Consider the following 27,139-nt stretch of genomic DNA (forward strand, 5'->3'; position numbering starts at 1 on the left):
GGTAGATAAACTGAAGTTTAATAATATGAATACCGCAGAGCTATAGAACATTGTGGAAGCATCTAAGTATGTATAATTGTGGCAACCGTTGTCGCAGGAAGTAAGCACAGAGGTGTAGTGGTCATCAGTTGGGCTGCTAACAACAAGGTCACCAGTTTGAAACCTCCTGCCCCTCTGAGGGAGAAAGACAGGGCTGTCTATTCCTCTAAAGAGTTCTGGACTCACTCTCAGGACCAGTTCTACAGTGTATACGAAAGGATTGCTCTGATTTTTCCATTTTTCTTACTACAGTGGTCTCATGCGGGGATTGCATTGAGGACTGCCTTGGATACTGAAATCCCGGGATATATCTTAAATATGATATCCTATTTGCATATACCCTATGCACTATCCTATTTGCGTATAGCCTATGCACTCATATATTTTAAATCATCTCCAGAGACTTATAATACCTCATACACTTCTCTTCAAATAACAATCCAGCCACTTAACCTTACACTTTGACCAGCTATTTTCTTCTTTCCCACGCTCTCATCTACACACACTAATACTTTTGGTCCATTTTGCTCCATAGATGTTCCCTTAACTTAAACCAAATAATTATCCTAAGATTGTACCAAGTTATCTTCTACAGGCAATGAGTAACAGTTCCCATTTCACCAGATCTTCAAAGCTTCTTAAACGGTTGGTTCCCCTTGGAGGTGGCAAAACTTAAGGAAAGGGTCACACAAAAAATCGTTAACAGTACAACATTTCTGAAAGTTCAACACGAAAATTAGTGCACAGTGGAAAGAGTGATGAATCAAGTTTTTGCAAGTTGCAAGTTTCTTGGACAAATGGAGTCATGAGGAGAAAAATTTTGCAAAATAGAGATATCTTTATTATGGTTTCATAAGTTTCTCTAATTGTTCATAAATCTAAACATTCTTGATCAATTTCAAAATTATATTTCTTTTGATCTTTTTCTATCCCTGTTCTTTACTATTTTCTAGTATTCGCTCCTAGTGACTTATATAAGCTCTTTTGAACCTTCCTCATATTATTGTAAACCATTTCCCAATTTGAGTTGAACATTTGATTTTACTTATGTTCTAGACAGACCTAATAATATAATGTATACTTTTTAACATTTCAGAGTTCTTCATTTCTTATTAGGGTTTCTTTATGTGCAGACTTATGTGTAATTTCACATTGCAGGTATCCATTAGGTTACAACTGCCATGGAAGGTCTTCAGTGGAGCAACTTAGTGCTTTGCTTTCCTCCCCTCTTGGATCTTGGCTTCCATCCACATCATTGTCCCTCCTAATCCTGCAAGTCACATGAAGTCGTGTATGTCGTCCTTCCCACTTTCAACGCACTTTGTTTTTAAGTGTATATTCAGAGATAGTAAATTGCTAGGCATCTACGCATGAAATTAGTCATTTAAACATCACTGAACAACAACATATATACAATCATTGAAATAGTTTGAGAAGACTCATTTAGGGAATTTTAAATTATAAATCAGATTTACCTAGCTCACACCGATGAGTTTTTCTGTTTAGAATATTGCTCTCCAGATGTTAAAAGTCATCATGTTGTTCTTCACAATATGATGTGAAGAAATGTAAATAGGTCATAGCATTAGGACAGTGATTCTTCCCAGAATTAGACATGCACAAAATCCAGGGGACAGAGGGAGGAATTATAGAGAACATTCCTTTCCCTCCTGGATTAGAAAAAACTCAAAGGTGAGTTGAGCCTATTATGAGTTAGCATGAACTTCTCAGGAAATTTTTTTTTCTCAACAGAGAAGACAGGAATGGCTGCTACAAACCATACAATGAAAACCGAGTTTATCCTGGCCGGATTTATGGATCACCCAGAACTGAAGACACTAATGTTTGTGGTGTTCTTTGTCATCTATATGGTCACCATGGTGGGCAATCTTGGATTGGTGGTATTGATTTCCACGGAGCGCCGTCTGCACACACCCATGTACATCTTTCTGGGAAACCTGGCCCTTGTGGATTCTTGCTGTGCTTGTGCCATTACGCCCAAGATGTTAACAAACTTCTTTTCTGAGGACAGAATAGTTTCACTCTGTGAATGTATAGTACAATTCTATTTTCTTTGCACTGTGGAAACTGCAGACTGCTTTCTCCTGGCTGCAATGGCCTATGACCGCTACGTGGCCATATGCAGTCCACTGCAGTACCACACCATGATGTCAAAGCAACTCTGCATTCAGTTGACCACAGGAGCCTTCATAGCTGGAAATCTGCATTCCATGATTCATGTGGGGCTTTTATTTAGGCTAGCTTTCTGTGGAGATAATCACATCAACCATTTTTTTTGTGATATTCTTCCTTTATACAGACTCTCCTGCGTTGACCCCTATATCAATGAAATAGTATTATTTATCGTTTCAGGATCAATTCAAGTCTTCACTATAGGCAGTGTCTTAATATCTTATGTCTTAATCCTTTTCACTATTTTTAAAATGAAATCCAAGGAGGGAAGAGCCAAAGCCTTCTCTACCTGTGCATCCCACTTACTGTCCGTCTCATTATACTATGGCTCTATTTTCTTCATGTACATTCGACCAAACTTGCTGGAAGAAGGAGACCAAGATATACCAGCTGCTATCTTGTTTACAATTGTAGTTCCCCTATTAAATCCTTTCATCTATAGCCTGAGAAATAAGGAAGTAATAAGTGCTCTGAAAAAAATTCTGAAGATGAAATCTCAGGAAAGTCGGAAACAAATGACAGCTACTGTGGCTCAATGATTTAAATGCAGCAAAAGTCAAAACAACAAGAAAAGATTTCTTATGAAATCATCCAGAGGAAAAGTACACATGGCATATGAAATATTAAAATATATAAAATGCAACCAAAGCAGCAATACATTCAAAGTAAAGAGACATACATGCTAAAACTTAATTCAAAATAACAAATATTAGAACAAAATATTCAATTAAAAAATCTTTTAAGAATGAATTAAAAACCACTTTCAAATATGGTCAATTTCATGGATTGTGACAGCCCCAGAGATTATCAACACCAAAGGGCAACACAGAAACTAATTATTACTAATATTCAGGACAGTTGTGCTGAAGAATGACAACCAGTTCCTATCACAGCTTGGAGAGTGAGCATGACATTTAACTTAAAAGGGTTTGTGCTCATATGAGCTTTATCGCAAATAAAATCTCTTACTAGCATAGAAGTGACAAAATTGTGCCAAGTTAATTATGAGGAGGCAGTACAAACTGATGAGCAAGACCCTGAACAAGCAATGTACAGATGGCAAACAAGCACATGATAAGATGCTCAACTTTATATGTTATTTATGAATTACATATTGAAACAGCGATAAAATACTACCACACATCTGAAATCTAAAACATTGAGGAAGAATCCTAGGAAGGATGTGAAGGAACAGAAATGCTAACTCATTGCTGGTGATGCAGCCCGAGGACACAGGGCAGGTGCTTACAAAACTAAACATGTCTGAGTTGCTGTCGAGTTGATTTTGACTCATGGTGACTCCATGTGCTCACAGAGTAAACTGCTTCAAAGAGCTTTCTTAGCTGTAATCCTCATGGAAGCAGATTGTCAGGCCTTTTCTTCCACAGAATTCCTGGGTGGTTTTGAACAGATCATATTTAGTTTAAAAAGTCTTACCATGTGATCCAGCAATCATGACCCTAGGTATTTATCCAAATGAGATGAACGTTGTATGTCCACACAGAAAACTCTACTTGAATGTTTATAGCAGCTCTCTCATAATTGCCTCATGGATAAACAAAGTGTCATAAGACTATGAAATGGAATATTATTCTGCAATGGAACAGAAGAGCCATAAAGTTAAACACACAGGCACACAGAGGAACAATGCATATTGCTAAGTGAAAGAAACTCATCTTAAAATACTACTTATTGTATAATTCCAACTAGATTTCTTTTCAGAAAAGGCAAAAACATAGACAGTGAAAAGATCAGTGTTTTCCAGGGCTTTTGAGGGAAAGGAAAATGGATGAATATGTAGATAACATGGTATTTTTAGGGCAGTGAAACTATTCTGTATGATACTTTAATGGTAGGTATGTAGTATGCATCTGTCTAAACCTGTACAGACAGACTTGTATAACACAAAGAATTGATTCTAATCATCAATATAGACTTCAGTAAATGATATTGTATCTATGTGGCTTTATCAATTGAAAAATGTATCACATAAAACAAGATATTCGTAATTGTGAAATGAGGAAGCAAACTGAAATTACCTAGGGATTCCTTTTACTTTTTGCTCAATTCCTCTGGTAGCCGACTAATGCTTTAAAAATAAAGCCTATTAAATTTTTGTTAGACTTCACAAGTAAAATCATCTGGTCCTGATATTTAATGTTCAGAGGTTATAAATTATCCTTTTCTTTACTTGAAATTAGACTATTCAGGTTATTGATCCTTGTATGAATTTTGGTTAATTGTGTCTTTCACAAAATTGGTCTATTCCCTTTCAATTGTCAAATTTGCGAGCATAAAGTTATTAGTATTTTGTAGTATATTTTGAATTTGCACAGTATCAATTTTATTCATTTTTAAAAAGCTAGCTCATGACATCCTGATTTCCTCTAATAATTTGCTCTCAATTTTATTGATTCATTTGCAAGAATATATAGATGAATCTGATATGGTGGTTCGAAATTTCAAAATTCCTCATCAGTAATAGACAAATCCAATAAGCAGATATCAGTTTGATATGTATCAGTTTGATAGCTGCACTGGACAGCACCACCACCAGTCATTTGGTTCTAATTGACATTTATAGAAGACTTCAGCCAACAGCAGCAGAATACATATTCTTCTCAGACTCACATAGAATATTCAACAAGATAAACCGTAGAACACAATTTATTACAGTTAAAGAGTAGAAATGATGCAAAGTATGCTCTTAGTAACTAGTGGTATTAAACCAGAAATTTCAACAGAAAATCTCATTTAAAAATAATTTAACAATAGAAAACACATTTCTAAATAGCCTATGCATCAAAAAGAAACAAGATTATTAAAAATATTTTGAACTAAATGAAAAGGATACTACAGCTTCTAAAATTCTGTGGGTGCACGGAAAGTGAGCAAAGAGAAATTTATAGCACTGAAAGCATATATTAGAAAAGAAGATGTAAAATTGATACTTTAAATGTTCACCTTGTAAAACTATAAATGGAAGGCAAATTAATTCAAAGTAATCATTGATAACCAACCAAGTTTATAGCTTGGAAGAGGAGCATTACAGTTAAACTGAAGAGATTATTGTCATATTAACCTTAAATTAGTTAAATCACTTACAACTGTATGTGCTAAAATTGTGCCAAGTGAATTTTGAAGAATCAATTCTAATAGCATTTAGGGTACATTGCTTTTCTTAAGATAGAGCCAGTGAAGAAATGAAGGAAACTTCTGGATTATTGCTGAAGACAAAATGCGTGCATCAGCAAATGTAGTGAAGAAAGATGATGGTGCCAGGCTATGAAAAGATAAAGCATCTGGCATCAGACAGTGTAAGACATGACAAAATAATAATAATTTATAAATTGCCAAGAGTTCGTGAGGAAGGGTTAGGAGGGAAGGGAAAGATGAGGAGATGATACTAAAGGCTGAAGTAGAAAGAAAATGTTTTGAGAATGATGACAACAAATGTGCTTGACACAATGGATGGATGTATGAGTTGTGAGTTGTACACGCCCAAATAAAATGATATTTTTTTAAAAAGAAGAAATGAAGGTATCAAAAGTAAATGTTATCTTGCCAAGTTGGCATTCTAATTAAATTGAATAATTAAATAAAGACCATCAACTTTCAAGAGAAGTTACTTGATATGGCTTTTGTTGTAGTTATATACCAGTGAGTCAGTTCCAACCCACAGCAAACTTATGCACAACAAAAGGAAACACGACTTAGTCCTTTCTGATCCACACAAAGGGGACACTATCTGAAACGTATTCTTATAGGTAGGCATGAAATCATGAAGTAATATATGCTTGTTGAACTGTGTATGGGGTTATTTAAAATGATTTTATCTTATTTTCACCATTGCAAAACCTGAAGTTGCAGAATTTAGGTAATTTATAATAAATTAAATATTTTAATATTATACATTAAATAAATTATTGAACTATGGCTGATATGCTAAATGAGCTACTTGTCCAGTTATTAATTCCACATGTTTGCTGAGAGCTTGCTACAAGAAGACACTGCTCTAGCTGTTAATGTGCATACGTGAACAAAGCACCATTATTTCCATCTGCTTCAATTATCAAACATTAGCATCATTTTAATTATTTCTGGGTCGAGGGGAATTCATATAAAGTAACAGAACACTTCCCATCCTACCTCCCATCCCTTCTCTTAACACTCTGAAGTGGTACAGTCACACCTAATTTCCTAAAAATTACTTGCAGTTATGCTCCAGGCAAGGCAGTCACCTGGAGGAAGACTTTACATAGAAAAGCAACACAGTACAGCACGTATGCAATCCCTGCATGGTCTAAATGATTAATCGGCTAGACTGATAATCTAGCCTGGTCACCTAGTACTAACAAATCAGGCACGTGACTGTAATAGTTAAGTTTTCTGTCAACTGGCCTGCCCTGGGATTCTCAGTAGTGGAACAGTAACGCCTCTCCCATAAGGTGCAAGTCCTAGCCCGACCATGCCTCCTTGGGGTGTGGCCTATTTCATATCTAAAATAGACTGTGGAGAACTAGATTTCTCTCTTCATCCTCATTATGGCCTGGATCCAGAATCTGCTTCCTTGGGTCAGAGGCAGGTAGCCCATGCAAGCACTGTTCTAAGTGTTAAGGTGCAAAAGTGAAAAAAGCCTGGATCCACTTGATTCTGTCTACACCAGCCTGTGGTTTTCCCACTTCCTGCTTTGTCCTCCAACTTCCTGGTTCACCAGAGACAGTATTTGTGTTAATCAGGAAGGTCCTCAAGTTCACATCTGTCCATAATCTTGTGCTGGACTGGGACAGCCATTGTATGGCTATGTGGACCACTTACTTGATATGAATTTCTCTTTGTTTTAACATATATTTGATATTTATATTAATTAATATTTATTATATAATATTTTAAATATATTTTAAATATATTGTACAAGTTTATTTCTCTAGAAAGCTCGATAGAACACAGAAACTTGATGGAGCACAGTTCTACCGTGACATATATGGGGTCAGTGAAGTCAGAGAACTTGATATCAACTGCATTTCTTACAAGTCATATTTGTAGCAAAAATTGAGAATGCAATACAAATACAAGGTTTTTGGTTCTCTGCCTCTTGCATGAAAAATATTCAATCAACTTGATTCAATAGGAAACCAGGTCTAGTTCATTCCAATTGAAATAAAATATTCCATGCTATTATACTTCATTTGTTGTTGGCTACCCTTGTGTTATGTCATTCACGATGCATTCTGTACCATCGCTGTGATGATTGTGGTAGGTACACAATTTCATGTTAACTTGATAAGTAGGAAAGAAAGGGTGGAGTCTAGCCTGTCAATCAGCCTGATGAGCACTCTTTCTGGGAGTGGTCTTCCCATGAGGATTCTAGGACTTATCTTCCTCCCTGGAGGCAGGACACACACTCTCTCTGCTTCATATTCTTGATGATGAACCACAGGGAGCCATGCTGATGGCAGCCAGAACCCTGGAGAGGTTTTCACCACCACTGCATCCACAAGATTATCCATGTACATGCCTGTGATGTTCCAGCATTTGGTATCATTGTCTGTGTTGCGTGAGTCTGTAGAGGATTTTATAGACTAGTATCAGACACATGGGCTAATATTAGACTTATGGATTTGATCTTGACTGGACTGGGGTGTTTCCTTAATATACAATTACTCTTTGATATAAAACTCTCTGTTACACATGTATGTGTTTTTCTGGATTTGTATCTCTAGTCTACCTGGACTAACATAATGGGTTAAGCTTTGAATTGGCTTATTTTTGAAAGTAGATCATCAGGTTTTCCTTGGTCTGCTTTAGTCCAGACATTCCACTAAACCCGCACAGCATGATAGCAACCTGCAACCTTCCACTCTTAGATGCCTGGTGGATGTACATGACGTTCATTGACTGGAAATACAACCCAGGCAAGAAGTTTACCACTCAACCAATATCTTGGTTCAATTTTAAACCCTCTTAATTTAGAATCTACCTGATTTCACGTCCAACCTCCTTTGGTTGCAACTAAATTAGTAGACACTCCCCTCATATCATGGCACTAAAAATCTTCTTTGAAGGAGATACATTGTTATCTCTTCATGTCACCATCAGTTCTAGTATCTGTGTCCGTGTTTAACACCCAGTCTATGCTGATCCCAAGAGTAAGGAGAAGAAATCAAAGAATTTCTGCTAAATAAACTATTGCCAAGGATAGCATACTAGCCATGTAGGAGATCATAAGATATATTCACCAAGTGAAGGAACTTACTAATTTCCTCTGTTGCTGTTGCTATTTGTCAGTGCTGACTTACGGCGGCCCATGTGTGCAAAGCAGAACTGCTCCAGTGTTCCCTACAGAAAAGGAAGTCAAAGAACCCACTGGGGAATTCACAGAGAGGGGAGGGGAGCCAGCAGACCAAACTCTACACTGGTTGTCTGAAATGGAGACTAATAACAGTGAGCGCGAGAGTGAAGAAAACTGTTGTAAAATTAATTGTGGCAATCATTGCACAACTCTTCTTGATGTGATTGAACTAATGAATTGTATGATATGTGAATTATATGCCAATAAATCTGTTAAACAACAAAAAAAGAAATTTGATGGCATTTGAAATGTCACTTAAAATTACATAATAAGGCTATTGTGAATCTGGGAAAGCCTACAACATGGTAAGTAAATTTCAATTTCAACTCATGCATAACAAAATTCTTTTAAAATATTATTAAAATTCACACCTGGATTTTCCTTTAAAAATAAATATGTTGCCATCAGGTTGATTCCAACTCACAGCAACTCCGTTTATCAGAGCAAAACTGCGACTTTTCAGTAGCTGATTTGGGGGGAGTTAAACACCAGGTCTTTCTTCTGAGGCATCTCTAGATGAATGTCAACCTGCAACCTTTCAGTTAGGAGCCACGCATATTCACTTGTTATACTGTACAAGGTCTTCTATTCATGGGCAGAATCTAAGCTTTCCTATGAGCCAGTCTACTGCCTTCTGCTCCTCAGTACCTGCTCACAGTCTTACTTCTTCAGAATTTCAGATTTTGACTCACTGATCTTTCTTCCCCAAAGCAAACTCACTGCTGTTGAGTCAATTCCAATTCAGTGTGACAGTACAAGACTACTATTCCAAAAGGTTTCTGAAACGGAATCTTTACAGTAGCAGACAGTCTCAATGGTCTCCGCTAGAGGCTAGTGAACTTCAACTCCTCCCTTTGTGGTAAGCAGTGCAACACTTAAGCCACTACAATATCAGAGATCCTTCGTCTCTCTTTCTACATACTTCCAACTAGTCGATCCCAATTTATAGTAATCCTATATAGGGTTTCCAAGTCTGTAAATCTTTATGGGAACAAAGAGCATCATCTCTCTCCCTCAGAGTAGCTGGTGGGTTTGAACTGCAGCTTCGCACCTAGCCCACAGTCAAACTCAGCGGGCAAATCCAGTTTAAGGGCCATATCAGCTTCTCCTCTTCATGGCTATACCCATCCCTCTCAAAACTAATTAGCAAGTATTGAATTCCCTAGAAAACAGACTCTGATATAGCATGTACTGTGTAAAACATATATTAGAAAATGCATTTAGGATAGACTTTTATGGAAGGGAAGGGAAAGAGATTTTGGGTTGAAGGCAGAATCAGGGTTAGAACTTCCTAGGCCCCATGAATTCGCCTTAGGAAACACTAGGGGTTGAATTGTTCCAGACATGCCATAAAAAAAAAAAAAAACAAGCAAGGGCCGAGGTGGCAGGGAGGAACCCTAAATAAAGGAGATATATTAGATAACCAAAGAAAACTCTGAATATGGATATAATTCTTTAGGTGGGAAGAGAGAATCTTATCAAATATGGCAAGACAGAACCTAAAGAAGATGTATTAATGATTGCATGCAAAGAATGATAAAATTATTGGCACAAGGCAGAAAATAGACTTCAAGAACAGATAGAAGGAAGGACTTGAACATACCCATCTGGGAAAACACCAGAGCAAATCTAAATTGAGGTAGACCCAAGGTGATCCTTTCAGATTTTAAAAGATATTTGTAACTGTAGGATGGATGAGGGCATTGTAGAAGTGTTATCCTTTCACTATGATTTGTAACCCATTTATCTACTGCTTCATGAGCTTACACCTTAAGACAATAATAACCATTGTATCTCTCCTAGGAGCTCTAGTTGCATACTGGTTGTGCCTGCTAACTGTAAGATCATCAGTTTGAAACTGCCAGGCCCTGTATGGGAGAACACCAGGGGTATATTCATAAAGAGTTATAGGTCTTCGAAACCCACAGGCACAGTTCTATCCTGTCCTGTAGTGTTGCTATGAGTCAGAATCGACTTGGTGGTGGTGAGTTTGGTTTAGAGGTTTTGAGTTTTTAGTACTTATCATGGTTTGGGGGTGGAATGCTCTCATCATGAGTCAGTTCTTCCAAGGGATATCTCATGCAGTTGAAATCAGATGGCAGAGCCATCTCAAATGCTTTGTGGTATCTGTGATGGTCAATATTATGTGTCAACTTTGCTAGGTTATGATTCTCAGTAGTTTGCCAGACACCGGGCTGGATGCTCTTCCATAATGCAAAATAAAATAATCAAAATAATTCTCTATGATAGAATGTCATCACTTCCATGATGAGGTCTGAAATGAACCAAGAGTCTCCTTGCTGCAGTGGCCCACCTGCAGCACCTAACTGGAGGCTCTTGCAAGGCTAACTCTCATTCGGAAGCCCACTCCCCACATGCTGACTCTTATCTCCAGGGATGTGAACCAGGAGCGTTCTGTATGACCTACAGATTGTGAGTCTGTTGACCCTGCAACCACATGATCCAAGAGGAACATTTGGGACTGTCTATTCTCCGTTATTTTTGAGCCATTTCATTGAAATAAATCACACACACACATTACAGTAAGTTCATTTGTTCATAGATTTGTGTGTGTGTGTGTGTGTGTGTGTGTGTGTGTGTGTGTGTGTGTGTGTGTGAGACAGAAATGTGCTATCAAGGACGGGGCTGCTGCTCAGGAGAGGTTGGACCCCCGAGAGAGACGCTGTCACCAGAACAAAGTAAAAAAACAAACAAACACAAAAAACTGTCTCTGCTAGCAGTGTATGGCTGGAAAGGAATTCTCTCAGAAATATACTTGTTTTAGTGTTGGTAGTGTAAACTTTAGGCATGCACACTAAGGAGTGTTTTGGAATTCACATTTTCCACAGTGTTAAAAATTTCCTAGGCTAGTTCAATTCAAGGCAGCGGCTTCTGACTGCTTTTGGTCATTCCAATAGAGTAATCTTGATAGATTTTCTCAAAAGATACAGGATGATATCAGGAGCTTATCATGAAGATATTTTTAAGAAACTAAAACACTGAAACTGCCTTGATGAGAAAAAGACCAGGAACATTGTACCAAGGAATTTTTCCAATCACAATATTGCAGCTGCCCTTTCTTCAAGTGTAGCAAGAGCTGTCCTTTGAGAACTTCATTGGGAAACCATAAACCACCCACTCCACAGCCTTGATTGAGCTCCTTTGGACATTTTTGTTCCCCAAACTCAAAGAACATTGAAAATAAGCAATATTAGAGACCTTCCAAGATGCAAAAATTGCCATTTTGATGTACCGTACATTGAAGATTGGAGAATTCTTCATGGAAGAGTTAAATATAATCACTAAACGCACTGCTATGGAGTTGATTCCAACTCAGAGGGACTCTACAGGACAGAGTATACAGCTGCCCCTGTGAGTTTCCTCCGCTGTGACTCATTGCAGGAAGAGAAACTCCTATCTTTCTCCCTCAGAGTGACTTGTGGGTTTGGACTGCTGACCTCTGAATTAGCATCCACAGTCATAATCATGACGGAACCAGGACTCCTACAGAAAAGGGTTCGAGAGATGAAAACTTTACTTGACAGATTGGAAGTATGTATGGATTGTGATAAGAGATATAAGAGCCCTCAATAAAAGAATTTAAAACAAAGAAACAAACAAAAAAAGGGATGTGAAGACCTAGATGGAGATTATGTTGCGGAAACAGCAGCATACATTGTGATAGTCACACTTGATTAATAAAGTTGGCATGATTTTGTAACAACACTTTTTATTTCTTGTCAGATATTTCATTAATTCAGCACCTCACTGATTTTTAGCCCAGCCATAGTCAGTGTCCACGACTGGCATTAATGGTAGCTGCCAGATGGCATCACAAGGCTGTCAAAAGGCCATCTTCCCTTGTGGCCTGAGTCACCTTACAGCATGACCACTGAGTTGCAAGAGCAAATGTTCAAAGGAGCTCGGCATTTTCATGATGCAGGTTTGAAATTCACAATAAGAAAGTGGAAATAGACACATTGCTTGATGGAGCAGTGTCAACATCACACCTTAATAAGAGCACCCGTGGGAGGAAATACGGCCATCTTTGGTAAATAAAATCTGTGACAGCCTAGGAAACTGAAGAAGACTGCAGCAGGACCATGTTGAGACAGCATCCAGAATGGGAGGGAAGATGTTAGGGACGTAGTGACTTATTTTCCCTTTATAAACTTTTATTTCCTCCTGAGTAAATGTAAGGTGGCTGTCATAAACAGTGAGTGGGGCTCTTCAATGTCTGAGCTCCTCAGATGTTCATATATGTCCATCCCTCCAATAAGTCAAGTCTCTTGATCTAAGTCATGACAGACTCCACAATTTTCACCTTCAACCATCAACATCACTAAAGTCATTTGGATATTTACTATCTGTCTGTCCTATGCAAAATTGTACATAACCATGACCTCATTTAACTCTCTCCATGTTCTTATGGGCAGGGGAGCGTTATCATCCTCATGTTGCAAGTGAGCAAACCGAATCACCATGAGGTTGCATCACCTGCTTCACATTACACGGTAGTATGCTGGATCTGTGCCCGGACCGAGCAATGCTTCCGAATGTTTTTCATTTGGAATCAGAATTGACTAGATGACACTTGACAGTAGCCTGCGTGGTCTTGAACTCTAGAGCAGTGGTTCTCAACCTTCCTAATGCCGCGACCCTTTAATACAGTTCCTCATGCTGTGGTGACCCCCAACCATAAAATTATTTTCATTGCTACTTCATTATTGTAATTTTGCTACTGTTATGAATTAAAATAAAATATATGAGATACAGGATGTATTTTCATGGTTACACATTTAGCATCATTATAGCATCATGATTAATCACAAAAATAATATGTAATTATATATTGTGAAATATTTCTAATTACAAATAAATGAAATCTTGTCTGGAAGCATGGTATAGCATGGGTCACAGTCTTAATATAACAACAGTAAACTACATTGCTACATTTTGCAACAATATGTGTGAAAAGTCAATGTCAGTGAGAAGATTAAGATAACTTCTTTCTCACCAGGTCAGAAATTCTTGATGCTGTCTTTGCAAGAGCACAATAAAGATCATCATTGTCTTCTTTTTTTTTAATAATCATTTTACTGGGGGCTCATACAACTCTTATCACAATCCATACATACATCCATTGTGTCAAGCACATTTTTATGTTTTTTGCCATCATCATTCTCAAAACATTTTCTTTCCACTTGAATCCTTGGTATCTGCTCCTCATTCAAAGATCATCTTCCACAACAAGTCTACTTCTGTACTTAGACTTGATAATCAACAAGCTGGACAATCCTGTTTCACAAAGATAAGCTGGAAATGGAAGAAAAAGGTACAACACATTCTCAGACAGAACAGGATATGAGTGAAAACACTTGATCCAGAATTTTGTACCTGGTATTGTAGAGAAATCAGTTCTCGCTGCATTGCTGTTAATGAGTTCAATTAACTTCTCTTGTGCTGTCTCAGGAACATCTTCAACTTTGACTGCGAATGGGATTCTGGCAAGTGCAAATGGGGTGTCAGGTAGATTTGGAAGGTGCAATGAAATTTTGTCTACATCCTGTGCGAATGTTCTTTCACAGGAATTACCATTGCAGTCCTTTTGTCTGGTTCAATGTCATGTTCCTCAACGAAAGCAGATAAGGTAGGCAACTTGTTAATTTTAATTTCATAATTTTTTTTGCCAAAGCTGAAGTTTCATTTGGAATGATCAGATCTTTTCAGACAGATTGAGGCATGATGCATTTGGTCCTTGCAGTGATAAATTTAACGCATTCAAGATGGCAAAGATGTCAATCAAGTAAGCTATTTTCTGCAGTTCACTTTTATGGCTGTAAAGTGCTTTGTACTGTGGTCTTGTTGTCTGATTAAAAAAAGGTTTTGAGTTCATCACGAAGCTCAAAAACATGTTTTAAAATTTTCCTCTCGACAATCATCTCATGTCAGTGCGAAATAGCAGAGCATTATACAGCACATCGAACTCATTGCACACTTAGGAAAACAGTAAGCGTTTAAAGTGCTCTCCTTTACAAAGTTGAAAGAACTTATGATGCTTTTCATTACTTCTTGAAACTCTTTTAAAAATATCATTAACACTTTTATTATATGTCCAACTGGTTGTGTTTAGGGGTTATACAGTGTTTAATAGAATATACCATAATTATTTTTACTATTTTTAAAAATAATTTTATTGGGGGCTCATACAAGTCTTATCACAATCCATACATACATCCATTGTGTCAAGCACATTTGTACATTTGTTGCCCTCATTGTTCTCAAAATATTTGCTCTCAACTTAAGCCCCTGGTATCAGCTCATTTTCCCCCTCCCTCCATGCACCCCCTCCCTCATCAACCCTTGATAATTTATAAATTATTATAATTTTGTCATGTCTTATACTGTCCTACACCTCCCTTCACCTACCTTTATGTTACCCATCCTCCATGGAGAAGGTTATATGTAGATCCTTATAATCGGTTTCTCCTTTCTACTCCACCTTCCCTCCACCCTCCAATATCGCCACTCTCACCACTGGTTCTGAAGGGATCATCTGTCCTGGATTCCCTGTGTTTCTGGTACCTATCTGTGCCATTGTATATCCTCTGGTACAGCCGGATTTGTATGGTAGAATTGGGATCATGACATTTGCGGGGAGGAAGCATTTAAGAATTAGAGGTAAATTGTATGTTTCATTTTTGCTACAGTGCACGCTAAATAGCTGTGTTAGACAGCGTTCTCTAGAAAGACAAAACCAGATTGCTAATAATTATATATATATATTTATACAGATAGATAAATAACATAAGAAACAAACAGTTAGTTAAATTATAAAGCAATACAAATGGCTCAGTTCAACTCACTCCCATGAGACAGTTGTGAAACACTGGCAGTCCTTCAAGTCCTGAGGGCCGCTAGATAGTCCTCTGTAGAGCAATTCAGACTGTCTGGGCACAGGCAGGAAACAGCAAAGCAGCTCACCAACAGTCAGCCAGATGACAGAGTCTGACAGTCCCGAGCTCAAGAGATGTAAATTTCAATGGTGTGGAAAAGCAGGTCTTCAAGGAACCTCAAGTAATTACAGCAACACAGTCCCCGGGTCAGGTGTCCCACAGGTCATTTAGCTTGCAAATTGAGGCACAGAACAAGCAAGGCTAGCCGTACTCTGGTCCAATGAGAACAAGAGACAAGAAAGGCGAGGCCCGCCTAGCCATTTATCTCTTCGCCCTTCAATTAATCCCACATGTGTTTATGGGCCAGGTAGACACAATAAATTAACTACCTCACTGGCTCATCTCCTCATGGACCCTTCTGTAAGGGGATGTCCCATTACCTACAGATGGGCTTTAGGTCTCCACTCTTTACTCTCATCGTTTATAAATATAGCGTTATTTTTTTTTGTTATTTGATGCCTGATACCTGATCCCTTCAATACTTTATGGTTACATAGGTTGGCGTGCTTCTTCCATGTAGGATTTGTTGCTTCTGAGCTAGATGACTGCTTCTTTAACTTCAAGGCTTTAAGACCCCAGATGCTCTAGCTTTTGATAGCTGGGGCACCATCAGCTTTCTTCACCATATTTGCTTATGCTCACATTTGTATTCAGCAATAATATCGAGAAGGTGTGCACAATGGTATGCCAATTTAAAAGAACAAAGTGTTCTTGCATCAAGTAAGTATTTGAGCTGAGGTCCAATGTCCATCTGCTGCCGTAATACTAAGCCTATAAATACATGCACGTATATCTATTTCCCCTTCATCCTACATAAATATATTTACATATGTACATGCCTATATTAAGACCTCTATAATTGCCCTTTGCCTCCTAGTTCTTTCCTCTAGTTCCTTTTCTTTTCCTCTTGTTCCACTATCATGCTCTTCCTTCATTTGGGTTTCAGTAATTTCTCTTGGTTACATTGCCATTGATGAATCCTTACCAGGCCTTCTACACTCTCCTCACCATTAATTTTGGATCACTTGTTCCCTTGTCCCTGGGTTTGTTAACACCCATTTTCTTTCCCTTACCTCCCCCTCTCCCATGTCCCCCCAGAACTGTCAGTCTTGTTGTTTTCTCTTCCAGACTGTTTATCCTGACTAACTTATCTAGATAGTCCTGCAGAGATAATAATATGCACAAAATCACAAGACATAACAAAACAAAGCAACCAACCCAAAGCAAACAAAAACAATGACAAAAAAAGAGCCTGTACATAGTTCAAGGTCTGTGTGTTGAACTTTAGGAGTATTTTCCAGTTGAACTTATGGGGTGCAAACTCTGGCCCCAAAACCTATTTTTGGTATTCCCTGGGGACTTCCTTGCTCTGTTCCTCTTGCTGTTCTGCTGCACACCCTTAGGAAGCAACTCTTCTATGACTTTAGTTTTGCTAATTTTGTTTTTACTTAAGAATCTTAAATGATAAAATTCAGTTGGATAATCTACAGTTTTACTTGTTGGAATTATTCTGGAGACCAATATTCATATTCTTCCCATCTCTGGGTATCCATCCCCTTAGCTAATACATCTGCTGGCGTTGACGGCTAACCTGGTGGGATGACACAGAAGTCAGATACCTAAGGTTCTACATCCTTGGCGAAGACACCCTTTTCAAATTCTGGTTCTTAACGCCTATCCTTTATTGTCAAACTGTACAGCAGCGTCCTGAGACATCTGATGGATCACCTGAATCCTAAATATATTTTTCCCAGATGCCATACCTCTTCTTCATGATCAAAGTCACCTGTGAGACTTATAACTTCTTCCTTGCCTCTGGTCACTCAGTGCAAAACACTCTAAATAAATGAGTGGCAGACATAGATTTAAATATAAGATTCTGTGCTTTCTAATAAAGTTATTTTTAATCTGAGATCCAGCATGCCTAGTTCACTACAGTTCAGGTTTCTCGTTCATAATTGCAAATTTCCCTGAATAGGTTACTTAAGAAGTTCTAGGATTCAGTAAATATGGCCCGAATAAGCATACTATTGAACACATTGAATTATATAAAGTCATGGATTTATGATATATACTCATATTGTATCAACTCCAAGATTATTCCTTAATTGCATTTTCATGAGACCATTCTATCAATGTATTAAGTCATCAGTTTTTGGATAATGTGAAATATAAGACCGCTAGTGCACTAATTGTGACATGCCATACCTGCTTTGCGATGAAGTAGGATTTTGGTCCCCAAAGTGTCATGAACCAGTCTAATAGCCTTCAGCCTATGCTTATGCCTGAGATCTTGTTGACAAGACAAGATAGTTCATACTTGTATTATGTAGCAATTACAGTCAAGGTGAATTTCTACTGTTTTCAAGTTAAAAAGGGATTTTTACTTGTTTTCAAGTTAAAAAGTTGAACTTGTTTTCCAGTTAAAAAGGGTACTTGTCACCAAGTACTTGATTGCTCTGCTTGAGGCGTGTTGTCATATTAAGAATTTCATATTACCGGAGGGACATGGAGAGGAGGAGGCAGGGAAAGGAGGTGGTGTTGACCAACTCAGGGATGAGGGAGCAACAAGTGAACCAAAAATTAGTGGCAAGGAGGGTGTGTGAAGCCTGGTAGGGATTCAGCAAGGGCAATGTAACCAAGAGTAATTACTGAAACCCAATGAAGTCTGAGCATGATAGTCGGACAAGAAGAAAGTAAAAGGAACCAGCGGAAAGAACTAGGCGGAAAAGGGCATTTATAGAGGTCTAAATACAGAAATGTACATATGCAAATACATTTATAGAGGAGGGTGGGGAAATAGGTCTATGTGCATATATGTATAAGTTTAGTATTAAGGCAACAGATTGACATCAGACCTCCACTCAAGTACTTACTTAATGCAAGAAAACTTTGTTCTATTAAATTGTCATTCCATTATGCACACCTTCCCAACACAAACGCTGAACACAAATGTGTGCATAAGCATATGTGGTGAAGAAAGGCTAATGGTACCCAGTTATCAAAGATAGAGTGTCTGGAATCTTAAAGACTTGAAAGTAAACAAGCAGCCACCTAGCTCAGAAACAACAAAGCCCACATGGAAGAAGCACACGAGCCTGTGTGACCATGAAATGTAAAAGGGACCAGGTATCAAGTATCAAAGACCAAAAAATCATATCAGTGTGTGCCTACCTTCCTGATATGATCACTGAAGACAAATGTGTGCATAAGCAAATGTTGTGAAGAAAGCTGATGGTGGCCGGCTATCAAAAGATATAGTGTCTGGGATCTTGAAGGGTTAAAGGTAAACAAACGGCTATCTATCTCAGAAGCAACAAAGCCCACATGGAAGATGCACACCAGACTGGATGATGACGTTTCGAAGGGATCACATATGAGGCATCAAAGAAAAAAAATCAAAAGCCCATCTGTAGCTAACTGGATATCCCCTTACAAGAGGGTCACCAGGAGGAGATTAGCCAGTCAGGGTACAGGGTAGCAAGGATGAAACACACCATTTTCCTCGAGTGCTTAAATGCTTCCTCCCCTCCAATGTTATGATCCCAAATCTACCTTACAAATCTGGCTAGACCAGAGGATGTACACTGGTGCAGTTGGGTACCAGAACCTTGGGAAATCCAGGACAAATGATCCCTTCAGGATCAGAGGTGAGAGTGGCAATACCGGTTGGTGGAGGGAAGGTGGAGTAGAAAGGGAGAACCTATTACAAGAATCTACATATAACCCCTCCCTGGGGTACAGACTACAGAAAAGTGGTTGAAGGGAGATGTCAGACAATGTAGGATATGACAAAATAATAATTATTTATAAATTATCAAGGGTTCCTGAGGGAGGGGAAGCAGACACAGAGAGACGAAAATGAGGACCTGATATCAAGACCTCAAGTAGAAAGCAAATGTTTTGAGAATGATGATGGCAGCAAATGAACAAATGTGCTTGATACAATGGATGGGTGTATGAATTGTGATAAGAGTTGTATGAGCCCTCAATAAAATGATTTTTTTTCTCCTCTTTTCTTTTTTTTTTTACATTTAGGGCAAAGAATGTACAGATGTGCTTTATGCAATTGATGTAACTATATGTATGGACTGTGATAAGAGTTGTATGAGCCCCTAATAAATTGTTTAAAAATAAATAAATAAATAAACTCCAAAAAAAAGATTTTTTAAAAAAGAATTCCACATTGATCTCTTTCACTGTTACGTTGCATATTTTTGAGTGAAGGTGATTAGAGTAGCTTTGAAAAGTAGGCGCCTTGTTTACAGACATACCCTCAACCCAGCCACCGTATGTCCAATTGTTCAAATGCCACTTATCCAGCAATGGAGCAGCACAGGACAAATCTGGATGATGTGATCTAAAATATCAGCTGGAGGATCCGAGCTAAATTATTCTGTCCATTTGGTTGTTTAATGCCACCCAAAGGTACATAATCTCAAAAGTCCTCATAGAGAGATAAGAATGAGCTCAAACCGGTGTAAGAATAGAATGAAAAAATAACTAAGAAATTGTTTTAGTTAAGGAAACATTACAAACAAATTCATTGAGCCAAAGTTCACCTGAGTGCACAGAAGGGCAGTGAGGTGATGTTCATGGTCAACTGCCCTCAACTGAGCGGAAGAAAGCAAGGGAGACAAGACCCAAGTGGAGTCTTAAAACATAGAAAAGAAATTTGGTTTGGAAAATAATGCAGCACTATTAAACATTCTTGAGAATGGGATTATCAGGCTTCTTAAAAATTATTCATTCAACAAACATTAATTGGGCACATAATCAAGGTGTTCAGTCTATAATAATGAACAAATGAGTAAAAGTTGCTCCCTATTAATTCCATGTGCTAAGGATTGTGTTAGAGTGCTTCTTAAAACAAGAATCAGCCCCATGACACGAACTACAGGTTTCAGTGAGGGTCATTTTCTTTAACCAAAGTGACTTACAAAGTGTCTTTAATTAATGCCGCACATTTTTGGTATTCTGAAGACTGAATCTCCCCATGGAAATGCATTGCTGCAAGTTCAAGTAAGTCCCTTAGGTTTGGATGTTAAATGAAGTTTCAACTACAATTACAGTCATTGACCTATTAGTCATCACCTTGATGTTTGTTGTTTTAATCCCAAATGTTTAGAGACCAAAATTTATATGCAGAACTTAGATTAGTCCTAACAGTATAAGGCAAGTAACCATCTATTACAAACACTTCTTAGAGATATCTGGGTAAGGGGATTATTCTAATTGATTTTTCTTTTATTTTGGACTTCCATAAACATTTTATTTTTCAGAGTTTATTATTATGTTGTTCTTAGATTTCAATTTATTAGTTATTTCTTAGCGTCTGTGTAAGCTGAAAAGATAGACAGCTAGGATGAGATACACTATTATAATTTTTCAGACTTGCTATATAAGGTAAAGTTAGAAAACATACAGGTAGAAATACAAAATAATTCTATTAAATAATTCAGGTATATTAATTTAAAGTTATATCTAATTCAGTTGTATATTCAATGGTTTCCATTTAACACTTTAGACATGTTGGTAAAGTGTTTAGTCAGTTCATTGCTTTGATGCTTACTAAAAAATTACTCTTAGCATTATAAAAAAATTAAATCCATTTTAACCATAGAATTTACATGACTATGATATTTTATAGCTATACATTTTTGGCAAAACAAAATTTGTTTAAAAAAATTCTCAAAATATTAATTCTTTCTCTTTTTAAAGTTTAGAAAATTAAAATACAAAGGCAAGCTTCACTTAATGTATTATTTCACAAGTTATTGTCTTGTAATACAGAAAGTCTGATCATTTTCAAGGAAGTAAATATAATAGAAATATTTCACAGTATTATTAATATAATTAATATTATTAAATTTTAAACTTGAATTTAAATTGACAAGTGTTGTGTGGAATATAGTTTTACATTTTCAAGTAAAATCAAATAATTTAAAAGGCACGGATTTTTTTAAAAAGAACTTTTACTAGTTTCCTTTGTAGGCTCTTCTTCAAAGTTCATAATAATTTCCTCTGCAGATGTCAAAGACATCACTCACTTTCATAATTAAAACATGAAAATAGGTTTGTTCCAGGTGGTCAGGATAGAGTCAAGATTCAAAGCAATTCTGCCTTCTTACCATAGCATTTTAAAGTTCCCCGAATAGAAATCTGAGCCACAAATAACCTCAAATGCTTAAAATCAATAACAAAATTGTATGTGTACATATAAAAGATTAAGTACTAGATATTCTAGATTATGTTGAATATATAACTCATCCTTAATACTCAGGAAGTGGAGATCAGTGTAGTCTTAGTTATTGAATTGAAATTCTATTAAATAGTACTTATCACATGCAAACTACACCTCAAATAAAAAGTTGAAAGAATGTTTGGCCAAATTTCCAAATACTTATATTTAAAAATTATTTCTAAGAGATAATAGCATGAGAATTGAGCAGTGAGTAAACATTGGACATCTAACTTACAAAGTGGGAAAATTCAAGCCACGACTGCACCTAGGGAGAAAGGTAAGACAGTTTGTTGACGTGAAGTCGTACAGTCTTGGACACTCGGTGGGACAGTTCTACTCTGTCCCATAGCATAGCCACGAGTCAGCTTTGACTCAAACTCAGTAAGTCCATAGAAAGGGCAGTCAGTGCTTATGGAAATGAGGGTGTGGCACTGAGATGGGGGGATAAAGAGTTGAAAATGGGATAAAAACTTAAGGCAGAAGAGCTCTTGCTGCATATGGGACAGAAAACTGTAAGTGCCATCCTAAACAATACACATGATAAACAAGAAATGCAGAGGTCTTCAGAGTAGCAAAGCTTTTCTTTCTGAAATATGAACTGATGACCACTGAACATCAAAAAATGTCAATAGAGAGAAAATTAGCTTGACTGTGTAATCAGACAGTATATGTTTTCTATCTGCTGAATGGTAGGAGACTATGGAACAAACTGGAGAGGATACAAATGGATGTTTCTCAAATCTTACAATATGGACATGGTTTTTAGAATATTATAACCAAATCTCACAATTAAAACAATAAGACACCTGAGTTAGAAATATAAAAGTAATACAAAGGAGAAGATATGATATTTATTTACAACTTATCTCACAAAAAGTGCTCTGTCATAGCATAATGGGTTAATTATAAATTTAGTACATTCAGATAGAAACTGGAAACACAGGGAGTCCAGGACAGATGATCCCTTTGGGACCAGTGGTGAGAGTGGCGATACTGGGATGGTGGAGGGAATGTGGAGTAGAAGGGGCCAATTAAAAGGATCTTCATATAACCTCTTCCATGGGGAATGGTAAGCACCAAAGTGGATAAGGGGAGACATCAGTCAGTGAAAGACATGAAAAAATAATGATTTATAAATTTTCAAGGAGAAGGGAGGGAGGGGGAAAATGAGGAGCTGATACCAGGGGCTCAAGTCAAAAGGGAATGTTTTGAGAATGATGAGGGCAACAAATATACAAATGTGCTTGACACAATGGATGTATGTATGGATGGTGATAAGAGTTGTCCATGCCCCCAATAAAATTATTTTTTTTAATTTAGTGCATTAAATAATGCTGTTTTAAAACATTCACTCACTGGGATAGTATACAAAAATGTTTACTCAGTTCGGCAGGAAATATATAAAGTGGATTTTAAGTATATGTTAAAGATCATCAATACAAAGGCTGACAAAGAAGGATCTAAGAACACTATAATTAGGGGTTTTGTTCACTGTACTTTCTAACTCTCTAAATTTCATAAAATAAACCTTTTCGTTTCAAATATTCCCATGGAAATATCAAAATATTCTTATGAATCCGAAGCTATAGTTCTTGAGGTCATCTAGGGGTGCTCAAACTTTTTAAAGCGGGGGGCAGTTCACTGTCCCTCAGACCCATTGGAGGGCCAGACTATAGTTTTAAAAAAAGAACTATGAACAAATTCCTATGCACACTGCACATATCTTATTTTGAAGTAAAAATCAAATGGGGCAAAAACACCCAGCAGGCGAGATAAATGTTTCTGCTGGCCACATGTGACCCGGGGCAAGCCATTTATTATTCTAAGATGATGCTTTAGGAAAACTAATTTTCCTTTGAAATATATATGCTTGTTCTAAAGACAACAAAGAAAGATCAAAGATATGGCTGTACCCTGTGTTGTAGAAAAGATACTCAAAAGAAAATTAAGACACACTCTAAATTAGAATCTTATCTCCCTATTTTTTATTTCAACACAGGAGAAGAGATGATCCAGGACAATCACTCTTTGACAATGAACTTCATTCTGATAGGATTTATGGACCACCCAGATCTGAAGGCCCTGCTGTTTGCAGTGTTCTTTGTCATCTATCTGATCACCATGGTGGGCAATCTTGTTTTGGTGGTGTTGATTTCCACAGAGCACCGTCTGCACACACCCATGTACATCTTCCTGGGCAACCTGGCTCTGATGGATGCCTGCTGCTCCTCTGCCATCACCCCCAAGATGTTACAGAACTTCTTTTCTGAGGACAGAATGATTTCTCTCCATGAATGCATGGTACAGTTTTATATGCTCTGCCTGGCTGAAACCGTAGACTGCTTTAGTCTGGCAGCAATGGCCTATGACCGATACGTGGCCATATGCAGACCACTGCAGTACCACACCATGATGTCAAAGCAACTTTGCATTCGGATGATCATAGGAGCCTACATAGCTGGGAATCTGCAGTCCATGGTTCATATAGGACTTTTATTTAGGTTAACCTTCTGTGGGTCTCATCAAATCAATCACTTTTTTTGTGATGTTCTTCCATTATACAGACTCTCCTGTACTGATCCTTATATCAATAAACTGATGATATTTATTTTATCAGGATCAATTCAAGTCTCCACTATTACTGTAGTCTTAATCTCTTATCTTTTCATACTTTACACCATTTTCAAAATGAAATCAGAAGAGGGAAAGGGAAAAGGTTTATATACATGTGCATCTCACTTCCTTTCTATCTCAATATTCTATGGCTCTCTTCTGTTCATGTATGTTCGGCCCACTTCAGTCAAAAAAGGAGATAACGAAATACCAGTTGCTATTTTCTATACAATGATAGTTCCATTATTAAACCCCTTTATTTATAGTCTACGGAATAAAGAAATAATAAATGCTATGAAAAAACTCATGAAAGGAAAACTTAGAACATTCTAAAACAAATACCATCCTGTATGACCAATTGATTTCAAGGAAACTTTTCAAAGTCAATGATTCTGAGAAAATTGAAAATGACCAGTTTGCTTATCACATATTAAAAACTAAATTCTGATTACTTTTAAGTCAAATGATGCACGGATGATTGAGTTCAGAGAAGAGGGATTGTGCTGACCTGTATTTCAAAATCTGAACTGTGAGGGTCTCTTATGAGTGAATTAATGACTGCTCCTAAGGTCATAGAGTTTGTCACAGTGGAATTAACCACAAATTTCAGCCTATTTAATAAATTCCATCAATAAATACAATGTAGAAAGCTAGGCTCCATTTATATTGTCAGCAAATTTATGAAATTCCCTATAATTTTACTGTCACATTCATATCAACTATTCATATTGCTTATGTACACCACATCAACTACCACAAATAAATTGTGTATTTAAATTTATTCTCCAAAGAATTTATGGTTGAATATAGACTTATACAGAATGCATATTCTGCAATCAAGGACTTCTTTTGTTTTAGTATTGAGTCATTTTTATTCTCAATTTGTCTGAAATAGATTGGTTGTATGATAATTTAACAATAATTAGTTGAAAATATTGCTATTTATATAGAAAGTCCTATGGATTTGAATGTTTTCACATAGTTTGTTAGGTGCCCATGATGGATAACAATGCAATTCCTTAATGTACACAGTAATTTAATGATTTCCCCCTTCGATAGAATTACTTGTTTTGTTTGTTATTAGAAAAATAAATTACCTGAACCAATTCTAATGTAAATCTTTGATATATTATTAGCACAGAAAATACTGCTCAGCATACATTCTGCAGAAAATAGTGAAACCTGTAAAATAACAGTTAAAATAATATTTTGACCACTTAAATATATATATATATTCATATATATAAATGAAAAAAAAGTTTAATGAGAACCCTTCCTCTGGTAGACACCAAACTGGACCATTTCTATAAATTACCTACTAATGAGTTGTGCACTATTTTCCATGCTTTCCAGAATTGGAAAACAAATTAAGTAGCTTTCCCTATTACATGGAGGCAACCCCAATGAATCTGAATGAACGACCCCTTTTCCCACACTATTGTGCCTCTCTTTTTACAGAAATGTAAGTCACACTTGATCTCCAAATTCTTAAAATTAATAAGGAAATTGGACATACACATATAAGGGAGTAAAATAAATGTAGGTTATATACAGGTAATTTTTAGGATGCATTGGGTAAGTGTTTGGGAATTAAGAAAATGGGGATCAGTGTAACCTGGGATACTAAGCTGTAAACTATTAACAGACATGAAAGATGCTTAAAAACTGAAAATTTAATTTTGGAGGGGGAAAAGAGGAATAAAATCATGAGCATAGACAATATTTAGGAAATGTGTGTGAAAACCGGGTTAAGGAATGATGAAGGTGAGAGTAGATGTAGAAAATTGACAGAGCTATTGGTGAAAGCAGTTGAGAAGTGTAGGAAATAAAGGTGGAAGAAAATCCATTTACTGAAATTTTATATGACGCTTTGTTGTTGTTCGGTGCCGTCAAGTTGGCTTAGACTCCTAACAAAGCTGTGTACACCAGAATGAAATATTGCCCTGTCCTCTGCGGTCCTCAATACAACCCCGAGTTTGAGCCCACTGGTGAAGCTATGGTGTACAATCAATCTCACTGAGCATCTTTCTCTTGGTTGCTGACCTTCTACTTGACCAAGAATCATAACCTTCTACACATTAGTAATCTAAATCTTCTTACAGCCACAAAGCATCCTGATACCAGAGTAATATCATTTCTTTTAGAAAACTGGTTTGGCATTTGACTAGAAAGAGAACCTAGAAACAATGAGATGATGGCAATAATAGAAATATTATTTCTCAAGAGATTAAACTGGGAAGTCAAGAAGTGAAAGAGGCACATAGCTATAAAGAACATCTTTAAAAAGGGACAAATAGTACATTGTAGTTGTTAGACAAAAAAAAAAAATCAATGTGTTACCGTATATACTGGAGTATAAGCAGACCCAAATATCAGGTGAGTTACCTCACTTTACCACAAAAGCTGCACAAACATGTGGTGAAAAACTTGCCTTGTACATGAGTAAATATGGTATATTCTGATCAGGATCAACCTTATCAGAGCTGATTGTATATTATACGGAGTTAAGTTACTGTCTAGCATATTGGGGCATTCAATAACATTTCCTAGGGACAATTACAGGTTTATTACTAGTTGATTTACATAGGTCATACATTGAAGCAAAAAAGGTTTATGAAAATGTCTATGACATGCTACACCATCACAAAGAATAACGATGCATCCTCAAAAGCCCTATAGCATGGATAAATCTGAAAGAGTTATTTTGAATGAAATATTTCAATCAAAAGCACAAGTATTGTA

General features: G+C 37.0%; 2 protein-coding genes across 2 annotated transcripts; both read left to right on the plus strand.

The window, feature by feature from the left end:
- The first annotated feature begins 1,784 nt into the window (after positions 1 to 1,784).
- On the plus strand, positions 1,785 to 2,771 carry LOC142440586 (olfactory receptor 5K1-like). Its single transcript, XM_075542939.1, has one exon. The coding sequence runs from the start codon at positions 1,803 to 1,805 to the stop codon at positions 2,769 to 2,771; it is 969 nt and encodes a 322-aa protein (XP_075399054.1). The 5' UTR covers positions 1,785 to 1,802.
- Positions 2,772 to 23,791: 21,020 nt separating this feature from the next.
- Positions 23,792 to 24,730, plus strand: LOC142441451 (olfactory receptor 5K1-like). The gene has a single exon (XM_075543429.1). The coding sequence runs from the start codon at positions 23,792 to 23,794 to the stop codon at positions 24,728 to 24,730; it is 939 nt and encodes a 312-aa protein (XP_075399544.1).
- Positions 24,731 to 27,139: the final 2,409 nt, after the last annotated feature.

Source organism: Tenrec ecaudatus, chromosome 2, assembly GCF_050624435.1.
Source record: "Tenrec ecaudatus isolate mTenEca1 chromosome 2, mTenEca1.hap1, whole genome shotgun sequence".
Taxonomy (NCBI): Eukaryota; Metazoa; Chordata; class Mammalia; order Afrosoricida; family Tenrecidae; genus Tenrec; species Tenrec ecaudatus.